General features: G+C 52.4%; 6 protein-coding genes across 6 annotated transcripts; 4 read left to right on the forward strand and 2 right to left on the reverse strand.

Moving 5' to 3' along the window:
* Positions 1-624: 624 nt before the first annotated feature.
* Positions 625-2,108, forward strand: COCVIDRAFT_19400 (hypothetical protein; the record flags this gene model as incomplete). The annotated part of the gene is made up of 3 exons (XM_014697066.1): positions 625-662; positions 717-882; positions 933-2,108. The coding sequence occupies 3 exons, from the start codon at positions 625-627 to the stop codon at positions 2,106-2,108; spliced, it is 1,380 nt and encodes a 459-aa protein (XP_014552552.1).
* A 1,129-nt stretch (positions 2,109-3,237) lies between these two features.
* On the forward strand, positions 3,238-3,402 carry COCVIDRAFT_109969 (hypothetical protein; the record flags this gene model as incomplete). The annotated part of the gene is made up of 1 exon (XM_014697099.1): positions 3,238-3,402. One exon carries the CDS (start codon positions 3,238-3,240, stop codon positions 3,400-3,402), a length of 165 nt encoding a protein of 54 aa, XP_014552585.1.
* An 870-nt stretch (positions 3,403-4,272) lies between these two features.
* On the reverse strand, positions 4,273-4,600 carry COCVIDRAFT_30090 (hypothetical protein; the record flags this gene model as incomplete). The annotated part of the gene is made up of 2 exons (XM_014697100.1): positions 4,273-4,540; positions 4,590-4,600. The coding sequence occupies 2 exons, from the start codon at positions 4,598-4,600 to the stop codon at positions 4,273-4,275; spliced, it is 279 nt and encodes a 92-aa protein (XP_014552586.1).
* A 644-nt stretch (positions 4,601-5,244) lies between these two features.
* On the forward strand, positions 5,245-7,227 carry COCVIDRAFT_109920 (hypothetical protein; the record flags this gene model as incomplete). Its single annotated transcript, XM_014697101.1, has 1 exon — positions 5,245-7,227. The coding sequence occupies one exon, from the start codon at positions 5,245-5,247 to the stop codon at positions 7,225-7,227; it is 1,983 nt and encodes a 660-aa protein (XP_014552587.1).
* A 933-nt stretch (positions 7,228-8,160) lies between these two features.
* COCVIDRAFT_109941 (hypothetical protein) lies at positions 8,161-9,419 on the forward strand (the record flags this gene model as incomplete). The annotated part of the gene is made up of 2 exons (XM_014697102.1): positions 8,161-8,314; positions 8,368-9,419. The coding sequence occupies 2 exons, from the start codon at positions 8,161-8,163 to the stop codon at positions 9,417-9,419; spliced, it is 1,206 nt and encodes a 401-aa protein (XP_014552588.1).
* Positions 9,420-13,250: 3,831 nt separating this feature from the next.
* COCVIDRAFT_109991 (hypothetical protein) lies at positions 13,251-14,827 on the reverse strand (the record flags this gene model as incomplete). Its single annotated transcript, XM_014697103.1, has 3 exons — positions 13,251-14,455; positions 14,510-14,662; positions 14,749-14,827. 3 exons carry the CDS (start codon positions 14,825-14,827, stop codon positions 13,251-13,253), a joined length of 1,437 nt encoding a protein of 478 aa, XP_014552589.1.
* Positions 14,828-15,941: the final 1,114 nt, after the last annotated feature.

The following is a 15,941-nucleotide window of genomic DNA, read 5'->3' on the forward strand; positions in this document are numbered from 1 at the left end:
GCATTGGGAGAGGGCCAGGTGCGGATAGATAGTTGCGCAGCGGCCCAGGACAGCGTCGGGAAAAAAGGAGCGGCGGCCGACGACGTACCGGATGATGTCAGTGGGACCCAAGAGGGGGATTGTTTGGGCGAATGTGGTGGGGAGATTGTGGTCTGGTGCAGCAACAGCAGAGACGTGTGTCGTGGTCCAAGTGGTGTCTGGCTCTGATGTAAATCGCATGTGCATTGGGCGTTGATCCAGCAACACGTCTTTCCCACTGGCGGCCACCCCCTGCACTCTCGCCCTCAGCAGCCCAGGTGGTATACACACCGCCGCCCACCACCCGCCGCCGCCGTGTTCTGCCCACATACTACTACCCACTATACACGCACACGCCCATCCCTCCCCCCAATTCACACCCCCTTCCCTTTGTGGCGGCCTGCGCCATCTCTGTGCCCACTCCCGCCCTACGCCCAAGCACACGCACAAACCCACCCCGCCTGGCCTTTGTTCCCTGCTCACCGCCGACGCCGTTCCCCCGCGCCCACCAACACCCTCCGCACCCACGGCCCTGACCCAGCCCAACCAGCGGCACAGTAGATGGTGGGCTTCTGCGACGGCCGCGTTTGAGCTAGTCTTTTCGCCATGAGCGCGATACTTACAGACCGCCAAGCAGAGGAGTTGTGAGTGTTGGCACCGGCCCATGTACAACCGCCCACAACTGACAGCACCCCCAGGCACAAGGCCATTGTCGCCTATCTGGGCGTCATAAATGCGCCAAGGACCGCAGAGGCTTTCCGCGAGGAAGCCGGCATCTCGGACAATTTCGACGAGGCCACGCGGAAAAAGTATGAGGGGCTGCTCGAGAAGAAGTGGACGAGCGTAGTCCGCTTGCAGAAGAAGGTAGCTGTGCGCTAGTCTGCTCTCTGGAGTCTCATGCTCATCTTTTGCAGGTCCTGGAACTTGAGCAGCGCAACCAGAGCCTCCAGAGCGAACTCGACTCCACAACTCCCACCTCGCTTCTCCGAAGAAATCAGGACCCCACCAGCTGGCTGCCACGAGCCCCGGCACGACACACGCTCCAATCGCATCGCTCCCCGATAACATGCGTGGCCTTCCACCCCATCTTCTCCTCACTTGCATCAGGCTCAGAAGACACGACCATCAAAATCTGGGACTGGGAATTGGGAGAGCTCGAAAGGACAGTCAAGGGGCACACAAAGGGCGTGCTCGACGTTGACTTTGGTGGCCCAAGAGGCGGTACACTACTGGCATCTTGTTCTAGCGACCTGACCATCAAACTCTGGGACCCCTCGGACGAGTACAAGAATATCCGCACCCTCCCAGGCCATGACCACTCCGTCTCTGCCATTCGATTCATACCCAGCGGCGCAGCAGGCTCGCCGTCGTCTGGCAACCTGCTTGTTTCCGCGTCCCGAGATAAGACATTGCGGATATGGGACGTCACAACAGGATATTGCGTCAAGACGATTAGAGGACATGTCGACTGGGTACGCGATGTAGCGCCAAGTTTCGACGGACGATGGCTATTATCTGCGGGTAACGATCAGACCGCTCGGCTGTGGGATGCCGGCTCGGGCGAACCGAAATGTACCTTCATAGGTCACGACCATGTAATCGAATGCGTCACCATAGCACCTCCAGTGTCGTACGCCAATCTTGCCTCTCTTGCTGGACTCAAAAAGCCACCGCCACTGAGCAGCTCAGCCGAGTACATAGCAACCGGATCGAGAGACAAGACGATAAAGATATGGGACGGACGAGGAACTCTGATCAAAACACTGACAGGCCACGACAACTGGATACGATCCCTAGTCTTCCATCCTGGTGGAAAGTATTTGCTATCGGCTAGCGACGATAAGACCATCCGGTGCTGGGATCTCACGCAAGAAGGCCGATGTGTCAAGACAGTCACTGACGCACACGGCCACTTTGTCAGCTGCATGCGATGGGCACCCAATGTTGTCAAGGATGTACCTGCCAATGGAGATGCCCCCAATGGCACAGCAAATGGTACCAGCAAGAAGAATGAGGACGCCACAAAGGGCATACGGTGCGTGATTGCGACGGGATGCGTGGACCTCAATGTTCGCATCTTTGCCTCATGAAAGAAGACGGTATTGTTTGCTGTTGAATGCAGCTTAATCAACTTCCTGTGCTTTCCATTTCCAAAGTTGGATGTACAGACGGACGTCACGCCGCCTTTGTACGCGCGATGCTTAATGACTCTCAAATCTTACGATACGACTTCATGTACATACACGAGTTACCAGATAGCATCTTCCCGCGTCGTGAGATGGCGTTCGTGGGTCCAAGGACATGAACATGGGGTAGACGTGAGTGTGCGAAGAAGGAATGGTGGAGGAACGAGGAGATATGCACTTAGTATGCCATATTAGCTCAGAATGCGATCTACTTCTGCCTCGAATTGTGTCTCTTTTGCTCCGACGCACTTGACTGCGTTCCTTCCCAAAGTGTGCACGAGCCAGTCTTGCTTACGTACAGTAAATGTGCTGTTGGCGTGGTGTTTGCTTAGTCACCGACGCGCTAGCGGAGCGGAAAATTTAGCTCCAACCTCCGAGAGCTACAACTTTTCTCAATCCGCCTGCAACCTCTCTTCCACACACATTCCTATCGCTTCACTCAGCGATGGCTACCAACACTGCGATACAATAACTGTCGCTTGTGCACGATTCTTGCTAACCAGACTATCTAACAATTCCGCCACCAGAGTGCGCTGGCTTTGGTACGTATTTGCATTCCTTTTTCATTTCATCCTGCATCTTCATGATGAATCACAAAGCCAATTAAACTAGAGTCTTTGACCCTACGGGGAATGAAACCTAAACTTGCACGTCAGTCTGAACGCGACTAGCTTAACCTATACTTTTTGCATTCGCAGCGAAGGCGTATGGCTAACCAACAACAGAAGCCCGTCTGCCAACAAGCAGCTAACACAATGCAACTACTGTGGGCATAGCTATTCGCTTGTTTGCGCAGTACCGCGCAAATCAGGATCTGCCCTTTAGGCTCTCTGGTACGTTCTTTCTCTTCATACTACCCAATCTTTCCAATGATGATCATTGTGCTTCGGCACGCTGGAAATTACCGACCAAGGCTTCTGCCTGTGCCGATAAACTATGGCTGTTTCTGATTATTTTTTCACTCAAAAATTCAACTCATTCCGCTATTTACATAATCTTTTTGCTAACTGGAATGTTGCGCAGACTAGTCGGTATGCATCACCCTTCCCTTCAAACGCCCCATTCAATGATGATACGGCACTGGGCTCCGACAATTCTTGACGGATACGCCTTTTATGGCAGGCCTCAGAAACCTCGCCGAACTGATTGCTTCTCAATGTCTTACATGGCTGTACGAACAAAATTGGGCATTGGCTAATGCTCTAACAGTCTATCTTGAATGAGATGACAGCAGGTAACTGGTAAGCATACTCTGTTCTTGTTAATTCCTGCGAAATGATGAACACTTGATGACGAGTCCGACGGGTTCGCCCGGTGAAGACTTAAATCAAAATATATCCATTCATGTCAACTGATCCACACTCGCGTCTTCTCAATTAATTATATTGTTTTTACCGACGCATTTGCTGACATGATCCCAGATATCATATCCTCATAATGATCACGGTACGCTCATCGTCCACACTCCCTTCTGCAGTGATGAAACGACACAAACAAAGACAAGCATATGTCCAAGCTCCGGCGACGACGAGAACCGTCACGTCTGATCCGCAGTCACAACCTGCTTGTTAAATATCATGTCGATCAGAATTAGCAACTGATGGGTTGCATAGGATCTTGCCATACTTGCAAGCATGAACTTTAGAATATGGTATGTCGGTCTTTGTCTTTGCCCCTTTCCCTCAAAAGATGAACATTCAATTTATCACGACGGTCTACCGAGCTACGGCAATGGTGATAACTGCCTGTGACAGGGCATGAGTCTGATCAGCACCTTTTACTTGATGATTTGCTTCACAATCTTCAAACAGCAGATGCTGACTATCTGAACAGAACTTTATGTCCTTCACTATGATACCAGCACTTCTTGTGCCACATAGGCAACGATGCACAATATATGTTGCAAACAGGTTTGGAGAAGATTCTATCATTCATATTTCTTGTCCCTTGCTGGGGTAGCCAATGAGTGGACCATTTCCACTGTCAGTCCTGCAAATCAAATCGCTGATGTCTTACACGTCCCCTCAAGGCTGCGTCAACCTTTTTTCCCTCCGATTTTACAAGTAGCTCAATACAATCCAATCGTAATGTCTCCACGAATTCTTGCCGTCAGATGAATTTCCGCTTCCAGATCCAACTTGATACCAATCAGCAAAGCAGCGTCCTTTTGCTTTCCGTTGTCGTCTACGGGTCCTTTGATGATGTTGCCTGCCGGGCGGTTGAGTGTGGCGGAGGACGGGACGGGACCGACGTTGGCAGAGACCTTGCGGCCGCCGGATGCTTGACCATCGCTCTCAGAGTCGGAGCCGTAGCCTGTTGGGCGGATAGTGGATTCCCTGACGCCGGTTAGCACATGCGGAATACCCTGGTCATGATGCTGCTTACATGGTAGACATGTTGGGTTTGAAGTGTAGAGTTGGGGAGAGTGGTGTTGGTATTAAGGATTATGCAGGACTCTCAGGTTCGATGGGCTCCAGGCCGTTTGTCGAATGAATGTAGAATGGGAGAAGGCGGTGCAGGTCAACTGTACTGGCCTTTAATGAGTGGCATATGTTTGCCTTATATACGGGGTATGTACTGAGGCCTCTGACTACCACAAGCAGCTCTCCTATCTTCTGCTGCACTACTTCGAGTTGAGGCCCCGAAACCGCTTGTGCGGCACTCCCTGCGTTTGAGATGGGCTACTATCGTTCGAGTCTCGTACTAGCATGATTGCACAAACGAGTCTCTGCATCCAGACGCGAAGATCGACAGCGGTTCCATGAACAGTCTGGGTTCGTGTCATGCCATGGTTGTGGCGCGTGTAAAGCTGAAACATACAAGGGGTTGTAAGGGTCCAACGTACGCGTCTCAGCCGGCACATTGTTATTCCTCATCAGACGAGCATCAGATCATGGTAGTCGCGAGGCAATATACGCTAAGCAGCAGCAATAGCATGCATAGACCATGCTGATTGCGGTTCACTAGCCATGGCGAATGTGCCAGGCCCCCACGCTCTACTCCGCCCCAAACACCGCCGACTGGACGCACAACGTCCAAGATGGTCCTCTCGATTCTCATAGCAACGATTACAGCCCCAGGCCTACTTGGCTCGCAGGAAGCAATACGCCAGTCCCAATCCAAAGAAAAAAGGGAAGAGCATCGCGCTCGTCGTTGCAATCTCATCGCAACATGCGTCAAGTCATCCAATCGCAGCCGAGAAATCAACGGGCGACAGGTCGTTCTGAGGAACGGAAAACTATGGATTGATACTGGAACCGAAGATGGAAGCCCGCTTGGACACCCATATGCTGGGTATTACTTGCCTTATCCGGACACAAAATACGAAGGCCTTGTCACAACCATCACTGATGTTGCTCCGATTATGAATTGGGTTTATATTGACAAAGAGACTTGCGAAGTCAAGTATGGTGTACGCGCAGACGCACAACCTAACCTCACCGGGCCATTTGATTGTACACGCCAAGATCGCCGGCTCACATTCGATGGCTGGGAGGGGTGGTGTGCAGTAGAACAAGCGCCTGGTCTATGGGGATTGTACTTTGACCTCAACGACGATGGACTGAAATCAAAGCTCGAGCCTGGAACAAGGGTGTTGGAGATTGAGTTGAGTCGAAAGGAAAAGAGGTTCCAAAAGGAGACGAATGCACGGCAGCAAGACCAAACAACAACAAGAGCTGTTGATACAAAGGAAGAGGCGCCGGTAGACCAGCCGCTTGCTCCAGAGCCATTGGTACCGAATCCCGGTGTGGGAGGTGAGAAGAGATCGGAAGAGGGTGCTCAAGAATCGTACAAGTACAGGCCGATGAAGATTCCAAAGTCGATCTTTGAGAACCCGCCCCCTATGATAGAATCCTTGGTATTCAGAGCACCCTCGCCACCGCCAGCGTACACTCCAGCGACAAGGGAAGAGCCTGAGAATGCGGCAGAAACAAACAAGCCCGAAACAGCAAAAAGTGAGGAGCGAATTGCTGGTCCCGCCATTAACATCCAAGATACCAATGTGCCAGATGTCGACGATCAGCAAGTCACGGGCCAGTCTGTTTCCGAGCCAGAACAACCCCAATCGACACCAGATAACACAGTTCGGGCGCCTCCTATCGAGACAGAATCTTCTCCCCCAGTGTCACAGTCCCCGCCTACAAAAGAGAGTCGCACTACGCCTAAACTTAATAGAAACAGCGGGTCACGAGCTTTGGCACAAGCCCTGAAATTTGAAGCCATGGCAGCAGCACAAAATTCAAAAGACGAATTACGGGGACGATCAAATGAACGTAGATCACGTGTTAATAGCAACACGTCTTCCATGTATTCAAATGATGGCGAGGTATTGGAAGAGGCAGGAGCTGTCAGTGTACGACCTCAGCCATCTCCCACCCCAGCACCTCTGGCTCTGGCGGTATCGAAAACGAAGCAGGCAATGGCATTGGCAATGCGACCTCAACAACCAGTAGTAGAGAGACCTGCACCGAATCCATCCATCGAACGGCCAATAACGCCTCCACGCCAGCGGGCACTATCTGTAAGGGAAGACCCGGCGGTGTCTGGTCCCGTGAGAGCATCTTCTTCACAGCGGCTCACAGCCTCCAGAACATCTCAAAACTCACAAAGCTCAGCGAAGAGGTCGACCTCTCAAGCATCAAACCAGAGACCCCCCTCAGCTCGACAGCAAAGGGAGCGCTCTTCTTCAGAGCAACCTGTCTTAGCTCGCCCATCACCTAGGCCGACAGTGCAATCTGGTCCTGGGCCAGGTCGCCCATCACTCGCTCGAACAATGACAACTGGAAAGGGTAACCAGGGTATGAGTAATCGGATAGGTGGAGGGTACGTAGGCAGAGAGAGGAACATGTCTAGTTCGGGGAGGCAGATTGCTCCTCCTATTGCGCCGAATCGGTCAAGATCAGCTACTGTTGGCAGGAAAACTACATCTGCGCTGTTCAGAGAGATTGATGACTTGGTCAGTCTGGAGGATAAGGGAAGTGCTGGTACGAATACGACAGGGAAGGACGAGAGAAGGAAGTAAATGGGCATGTTGCGGAAAGTGCAGTTTAAGTATAGTACTCTTGGATTCCATAGAGAAGTCTATTTCTCTAACAATGGTCTCGGTAAAAAGTTCGGTAGTTTGATTTTCTCCGAGAAGAATTTCGCATGAGGGATATATGCGCGCCGAGTTCAACGGGTGCAAAAAGTCTCCCTATTCACCCATCAACGCGCACCTTTCCCCAGCATCTCTTTGCCCACAACGGATGATCTCATATTTCCCGATCCCTTTCATGAAGAAAGACGTCATATATTAGTTTTCCTGTACTTTGCAGAATCGGGGCGATCGGCGGGCATGCCACGTACCCGATGCGCGATTTACGGGGAGTATATTTGAGCGGACCTACACCGCGCGTTTTTCCATCGCTCTTCGATCACAACATCCACCCACAACACCAAATTCGCCTCTCGAAGCACACTTTACCTCGAGGCTCGCTAACTGCTGTCATGGGCTCTTGAGTGGATCCTTCCGTCTACCCGACTGTTTACGCAGCGGCCCCGACCGCCGACCAGCAATGTGAAACTGACAAGGATGTCGCCACTGCTTCAGAACTTCCGGCACGTTTTAGGCCAACGTCGCGGATGAGGAAAGTATCATGCGAGTCCAAGAGTACGCTGCAGCATTTGTGGTCTGATAGAAAGATGATGGAATCAATAGGAGAGTCATGATAACTATGGTCGGTTGGACTAGCGGACTTTTGAGAAGGGTGTTGAACTGGACAATTTGCTGGGTTGACAACTGGCTGGACCATTCTACCAACTGGACCTTTTGATTAAACTTTGGAACTCCGCTGGATCTTCTGGAAAGCCTGTCTAGTGCTTTTGGATTATTTTTTTTGATATTTGTAATTTACACCTCAGGTTGCGACAAGCCATTTCTTACGCATCATTGTTGGCGTCTCACGAGCAACACACTATGGACGCCTCGACACGGCTGTATAAACGACTGGGAGAGATACCTGAAGATCCCAATCACCCGGATAGTTTGGATGACCTTATTGTCTGCGCATTCGGTGCATTCGAGCGATATTATCTTTGTTGGAAAACAAAAGGGGGAGAGTACAAACAAGGTGGGTGCTACCGATATGACGATGAGAAGGAACTCTGTACTCACACCAGCAAGACGGCTATGGACTTCCACCTGCATTGAAAGACTGGCTATACCCGAATGACGGTACAACACGCGATTTCGGCTCTCTCCAGGTGGTTTTTGGTCGCGGGGAAGAGTACTTTGCGTCGGATAAGAATGGAAAGCTAGAGTATAAAGAGCCGGAAGTTAGGAAACCAGCGCCAGCAGACGATGAAGAAAAGCACGAAAAACAAGCACTGAGGAGGTCGAGGACGGTCTCGTTTTTGCGGCCGTTGTCAGAAACAAGTGTGCGATCCGACAGTGTTATGAGCGAGACGAGGCAGAGTAAGAGATCGAGTTCGATAAGTTCACAGCGAGCGAGCCGGCCACCTAGTCTAAGCTATACAAATTCAAGGACAAACTCCGACATATCATTACTAGGAGATACAATCGTAGAAGGGCAGGCCAGCCAGTCAGTGCGCCCTTCTTACCTTTCGCAATGGAGTGCCATGGCTCCCAACGTCAAAGAAGAGGAACACGAGTTATCACCAAAGAACCAAGCAGGTCGGCAGTTTGAGTCGAATCTCGAGAAAGAGCAGGAATACATACAAACAGAGTCTCTCGCCACACCTACAATGCCACCTCAACCGCAAACCACACCGACCACAAACACCAGACCAGAACCGACTCCCACCCAACCACCACGCACCACCATACCCTCACCCTCACACTGCACATGCGGCTGCCACCCCTCACCCCCCAAACCCGCCTACACAAACGCAACAACCCAAACCACCCCCCTACCCTCCCCACGCTGCAACCCCAGTCTCAGCATCGATCCCACACCCTCTTACTGGCAAACGCAACCCGCCTACCAACCACCCATCTCCCACGACGAATACTACTACGAAGAAGACGATTACGCCGCACCTCCCGTCCTCATGGGCCGCATGTCATCGTACTTTAGCAAGCCGGGGTATCAACTTGGTGATAGTTTGTTTAGTGGGTATCACCCAATTAATTGGGGGGCGCCTGTTACCATGGCGACGACGGAGACAGAGACGTATGTGTATCAGGATAGTTTTGGGGATGAGGCTTTGAGGTAGATGTTATAGGAGGGGGGAGGGGAGAATTTTTCTGGATACGAAGACTAAGGGGGGGAAGATGGTGTGTATATGTAATTATATGATTTTGTTTTTTTCGTTTTTTTTTGTTGGCATATGTGCGGTGTTAGCAGGTGAACCGATGAGTCTTCTTTGAGGATGTTGAAATGGAGAGTTTTGTGGTAATATAGGAAGAATCCCACGCATTCTTTTTTCTTGTTCATGTCGTTTTTAGATGCAGGTTTTGTACCTATTCTTTTTGAGAAAAAATTCAACAAGGAAGAAAAAACGAAAATGGAGCAGATAAGAAAGCTAGGATTTACTTCACCATACATATTGTCCACCTGTACTATCTATTGTCTTGCTCTGCCGGGTATACCTCCGCGATAACATCGCATCAGCTCAAGATAAGTGAGGCTGAAGTACACTTTCGTATAGTATAAGCCTAGAGTTTACGATATGTATTCTCATCAGACTTTTCATCTATCTAGATTGATACTGTCATAGTATGGAGGAAAGAAAAAAAAGTACCAATGAGATTTTCTTTTCTGATTGGACTTGGAGACTGAGGGGCGGCGGAGATGGTACTAAGCATGTGTACACTATACATCCCACTAGAACTGAGCCCCAGCTGCGAGCTGGGAATATTGGTTACGTGGAAATCTCAACATCAGGTTTCATCGGAAAGTATTGAATTTCATTAAAAAAAAAAGAAGATCATTTGTTCGTTCGTTAATTCGTTCACATCGCCTAATGCATGCTTATTTTCCAAAGGAGAAGGCGGCGGGGTCGGAGATGCGCGATACCCTGACCTCCGTGCGTAAATACGCGCTGACGAGTGACGATCCAAGGCTCGTGTTGGGGGTGCCAACGTATGCCTGTCAGGGGTTCTCTTTTTTCTCGGATGATGGTGGGAAGTAGTGGGAAGATATGGGGTGCATATACTACGTATGTAGGAAGGAATCAAGGCAATGGCCGATGATGCAGGGTAGTACCGGTGTGGTGGGTAACGGACATGCGAATACGAAGTATGTACACAGTATGTGCCTGGCATACGTACGTGACATGATGTGAACAAACACAACGTCACTGGATATGCAAATTTGTACTGGAGAGAGGTGGAATGACAGCATGTGAGTAGATGAGAAAAGGGGAATAAGCAGGACCTGGTTGGTATGGTGAGTAGTGTAGTAGCCATATTTGCTGACGCGGAAGGCTGCATCTGTCAAGGCCGTGTCCTTGACCACTCAGACAACATCGCGCCACCCCAGATGGCTACGGTGCAGCCACACGAACGCATCGATGATGCCGATTCAAAGCCACAGTAGTCGATGGGGGCGTGGTCCCTGGCCATCGGGCGATATACCAGGGCCCCACGGCAAAGAAACCTGAAAGGTAATGTCAGGCCGAGCAAAGTACTGCCGAAAGAGAGCGAGTAACGCGAACACTCTTGTTCAAATCAGCCAACCGCACAAAGCGCATTACAAGCAGAGAGTTGAGGGCAAGCAACAACCGAGTCAGCTGGTGCAGGCGTATTGCGAAGCCAGCGCCGCCGTAACCCCCCACTCATTTTACACAACCTTTGACATCATACCCGCCTCACTAACGGCTGTATTACCGCTTCAGAAGTTGCGAGTGTGCACGTGTGCTCGTCGTGTTGCAACGATGATCCCCAAAGAAAAAGAAAAAAGGCCGGGTTTTGGGAAATCCAGGGACTCGTGATCGACTAGACACAAGGGCATTTTTCTGGCACGTAAAAGAGAGAGAGGTGCCGAGCAAGGGTCCGACCAGTAGCGGTTGGGCAAGGGTGGGTAGGGGTCTGCGCAACACACCAGCACCGCGAGGCGGTGGACGATTGTATTTCAGGTAATTTTTTCAGGTTGTGTTTGGAGGAGAATTAGTATGAGCTAGAGAGAAGGGTTGGAACTAGGAGTATTCTCCGACAACAGAGACAAGCTCAAAGAGGGAAATGGGCAAATGTGACAAGTTCAAGGGTTGGAGGTACGTATGTAGATGAAACAAGAAGGATAATCTGAAGGTTGTTCAATAGGCACAGCGATTCCTGGGGCTGTTTACTTTCGGTGGTGTGTGTGTGTGTGTGTGGACAGGTGGGCAACGGGATGATGTCGGTACGATGATGGATGACGATGAGGGTGGGTGGGCTCAGTTTTTTCTGGGTCAATGGCCGCTGCCACTACCTGTTCAGGCGCTGGTAAGCAAAACGGCAACTTGTAGCCTTTCCCTTTGCCTCGCCTCAATTCCACCAGGGCCGAGGGATGTCGACAGCCATGCAAACAAGCATTTGGGATGCGCACTGTTTCTCGCACCCCCACAAAACAGGCAGTGTGTGGTGAGCGGGCGTGTCCGTCGCGGCTAGAGAAATGCTGTCCAGGTGGGTTCCTTTTTTGCATGAGTGATTTTCGCCATTGGAACGCTTGTCCTTTTGCTTAAGGCGCAACTACCCACGCGGTTCGCTTCTCTCGGTTGACGGGGAACTATATCAGGAACAAGAAGGTCATTGCTTTTTAGTCATTTGCTGTTTGGGATTTGCTGTTTGGGATTCGCAGGAACCCTTTGGCCTGGTTCCTGTTCGAGTTGCCAGAGACGATGATGCATGTAAGATGTTGACGATGGAGTGGCTCAGGCGGTCGGTCCTTTAGGCCCGACGAAACAGCAGTGTATGTCTGGGGAGGGGAGGGGGGAGGGGGCCATGTGCAACATGATCCTCTGTGCCTTGTGGCTACTCATGCAGCGGGCGTCGGATGGTGAGTGAGCGCGTCAGTCGTGGGGTGGTGAGTGGGCTGTGCTGGTGCCGTGATTGTGCCGCTGACTACCTCATCCTCGGATCTTTGCCAGCCGCGCTCAGCGAAGTCCTGTCCTGTCGCCGTAAGCGGTTACCCTTCTGGCACAACACCATGCCCTTGAGGTGCTGATCAGCCTTGACAGCCTAAGAGCGCCCGTGGCACATGGTGCTGCTCTTGTCGATGGTGGTGGTGGTGCTGCTACTGCGGTTGAGTGCGCTGCGTCCAACTATCACCTGCCTGCGACCTCTGCAACCTCTGCCAGCCGCGATGGGCGTTGTTTAGCGCACGCAGCTTGACCGATTCATCGATCCAGGTCAGCAAAAATCTCTGCGTGTACTTGGCTTGCGTCTGTCCCGCGTTTGGCATGCAGGGCAGGCATTGGTAGAGAGGGGAAGACCGGCGAACCTCATAGCCGTGCAGCGACAAGGTGGCATACGCCCTGCAGCCCCCGACAATGTCACCCAGCCCCGTCTTTGCTCTAGAGCAACCACTCTTTGGCAAACGTCTCCCGGCCATCACTTCACACACACATACACCAGCCAAGCGCGCATAACGTGCATGGAGACTGTTATTGGACTATGCTCTATGTAAATTCTTCAAAGGGCCCAGCGGTGCCTCGTCCAAGGGCCAGTGTCTATACTTTTGTAAAACGAAAATGCCACCAGCAACAGAAAAGAAGAAAACCCAAAAAATGCAGTAAAACCACCCGCCTCCCCAGTGTATGTACTAATGCTTGCGCTTGCATGCTTGTTCCACCACCAAGTTTCCCACCAAAAAAGGCAATGCTTGAAGTTCATCGTCTATAAGCAATGTCAAACGGAGATCAAAGCACAGGGTGTACGCCAGGTCAGAAAACTATACACAGGCGACCATAAAGGGTCCAAAGAGCACGGCCACAAGGGCCAAAAAAGAAGGTAGGGATAGACATTGCCTAGGCCTTGGTATCATTGCGCACCAGCAGCGTCATCAGTCATGGCGTCATCAAAAGAAACAGTCAGCCAACATGGGCTGACTGTTCCTTCGCAGGCGTCTAGAACCAATTGTTGTTGTTGTTATTGGCAAAACATGACATGTCAACATTGTTGCTCATGGCACTGAATGCACCATTGCTCTGGTCTAGTTGCCACGGGTCTACGGGAAGCCCGCTTTCATAATGGCTGCCCATTTGCATTGCGCCAGCCTCGGCAAAGTCCGACGAAGCCGTGCTCGTCATCGTTGCGGGTGCAGCAGCAATGCTCTTGGCATACAGCGACTCAAACCCAAGCATGTTGGTCATTGGAGCCGAAGTAGCTGCGGCCATGGACACGGGCACGTTGACGGGTTCACTGGGCACCGAGGGGTTGAAGCGATACGCAGGAGTATCTTCCCAGAACAGCGACTCGCTGGCTGCCGACTGGGGGGGTTTGAAGTCGACGTCACCAAACAAGCCACCCTCGCCAATTTCAGAATGCGTAGACGAAGCCACAGTAAGGCCTGGACCGCTTTGCTTGGATTCTCCGCTGTGCGATGTCGGCTGGGCCAGTTCGTCGTTGAACTTGCTTGGATCCAGTGGGAGGTCTGTTGCAGACCACAGCGGGTCAAAGCCAGTCCAGTCCTTGTCTAGGTTTGGGAGACAATCTTGCGAAGGCGATGTCGACAGGCTACCCATTGCAAATGCGCCAGTGACGGGCGTCATTGTGTTGGTCATCCAGGGCCACTGCTGGTTGGAAAACGTATCGCTGACATTGCTGTCGGGAGAATCACCGCCCTGAGCAAACATACCAACCTGATTACTGAACATGTCGTTGAAAGCGAAGGCGTCGAGACTGGTGCTTGCGCTTGCGACGGGAGGCTTGTCGGCACATCGCTGCGTAGAGCCAAACATGGCATGAAACTCGTTGTTGGACAGCGACAGGGTATCCATGGATCGTTGCGTCTGGACGTCTGGCTGGGGGCGAGCATGATTGTCTTGCGCCAAAGCAGCAAAAGCCGAGTGGCCGTGCAGGGTGTGTGGACGCGGAATCTTGTAGGGCATTCCGGACACATGGGCAGTGTTGTTGTTGCGATGGCAAGGCTTGTGGTGGCCGTTTGCAAAGACAGTCAGATGGCTTTCCGAGTGGGTGCCAGTCAGTTTGGGCTTGGCACGGGCGTCGTGGAGAGTCTGGCGGGAGGTATCCACCTTGAGATCAAGGTCATCCTTCTTGGTGCCGCACAGGCATTTTCCACCCGAATGGCACTGGCATCGGTTGTCGTGGGCTAAAAGTAAAGGTCAGAAACATTCGAGGACGGCCAAGCCAGCTATGAGCTCACTCTTCGCCTCGCTTTTGTCCTTGTGCGAGTCCTTGTCCTTCTTGTCGCCACAGTCGCATTTGGCGTGGTGGGACTTGGACTTGCGCGCACCGCGACAGTGTTCGCATTGCTTGACCGGACGGCCCTTGGGGTTGATATGGTGGAGATCACGATCTGTAAGGGGGGGGGGCAGGGTGTTAGCGCGGAGTGTCGAGACACAGGGTTGTGTCGCAGATGGAAGCGAGTGTGGATGTGCATACCCGTGTGATTGCAACCGCTTACTCGGTGACCCTTGATGCAGGATGAGCAAGCCCATTTTTCGCCATCGATAACAGGCATACCGGAGAGTGGTTACGGCCGAGAGCGGTCGTGGCAGTGGGCTGGGAATAGCCGAGTAGTGGGTGAAGCGCAAAAGTGCCAAGGGGCTCGAAAATGATGTACAGAAACAAACGGCAGCGCAACAGGCAGCGGGTGGCGCCGGCGTGCCGAGGCGAGAAAGGCAGCGATGCAGCCGAGGGAGAAGAGGAACAAGGAGAGGGCAACGAATAAGACGAAGAGCAGAAGAGCTAATTCAAACGCCAGAGGGTATCTTGGTCAAGGGAAGTTGGACGAGGACCGTGAACGCCGTGGACAGGACCGGAGGACGACAGGATGGAGAGAGAGGAGAGTGGAGAGTGGAGAGTGGAGAGAGGGAGAGTATCAGAGGGGAACCGAGCGCAGGAGGCGCTGGCCGAAAGCGTTAGACGGGGCTCCTTGGGTACGACCAGACCAGTGTACTGTATGGTGTTGTTGGGGGACGATAGTGGTGAGAGAGCAAAGAGAGAGCGGGAGCAACAGGTTAAGAGCAGAGGCACACGGGGCTGTGGAGCGTGTAATTGGCTGTGGAGCTTAGCGTCATCGGCAAGGGCGCTCGGGCCTTTGCGACGCTGCGTGCTCGAATCTGCAGGCGCGATCAGCCATGGCGACGGCGGGCAGTTGTGGCCGGAAGGGGCTTAGCGCCAGGATCCCACCCTGTGCACCCTTCTGGCCCTGTGTTGCTGCTTGCACTTGCTGCTAGCTGCTAGTACATGTACCTACTCGTCTCCTCCTCCTCGTCCTGCCTGTCTGCATGCAACCCAGCAGGTGGCCAGCGAGCCAGCGAGCCAGCCAACAAGCCAACACCGCCATGCCTCTCACCGCATCCCGGCGCAGGCCATCATCCATGTGCCCCTACAGTAAGTACGCCTGTGCCTACTACTATGCTGCCGTCCTGGGACCATGACCTGCAGCTGCTGCTTAGGCGCTCCATGGCCGCCACAACGCACCGGACCTTGTCCCTCCCCCTCGGTCGGCCATCTGACGACGCGTCCCCCCCCCCCCCCCCTTCGTGCTGCGCTGGCCCCTCGTCGGCCGCCTTGTCGAATGAATTATGCGGCACTCCACGCACCGCCTGTTTCACGGCGGAGGCTGTTCG

This window comes from Bipolaris victoriae (genome assembly GCF_000527765.1).
Source record: "Bipolaris victoriae FI3 unplaced genomic scaffold scaffold_106, whole genome shotgun sequence".
In the NCBI taxonomy this organism is placed as follows: Eukaryota; Fungi; Ascomycota; class Dothideomycetes; order Pleosporales; family Pleosporaceae; genus Bipolaris; species Bipolaris victoriae.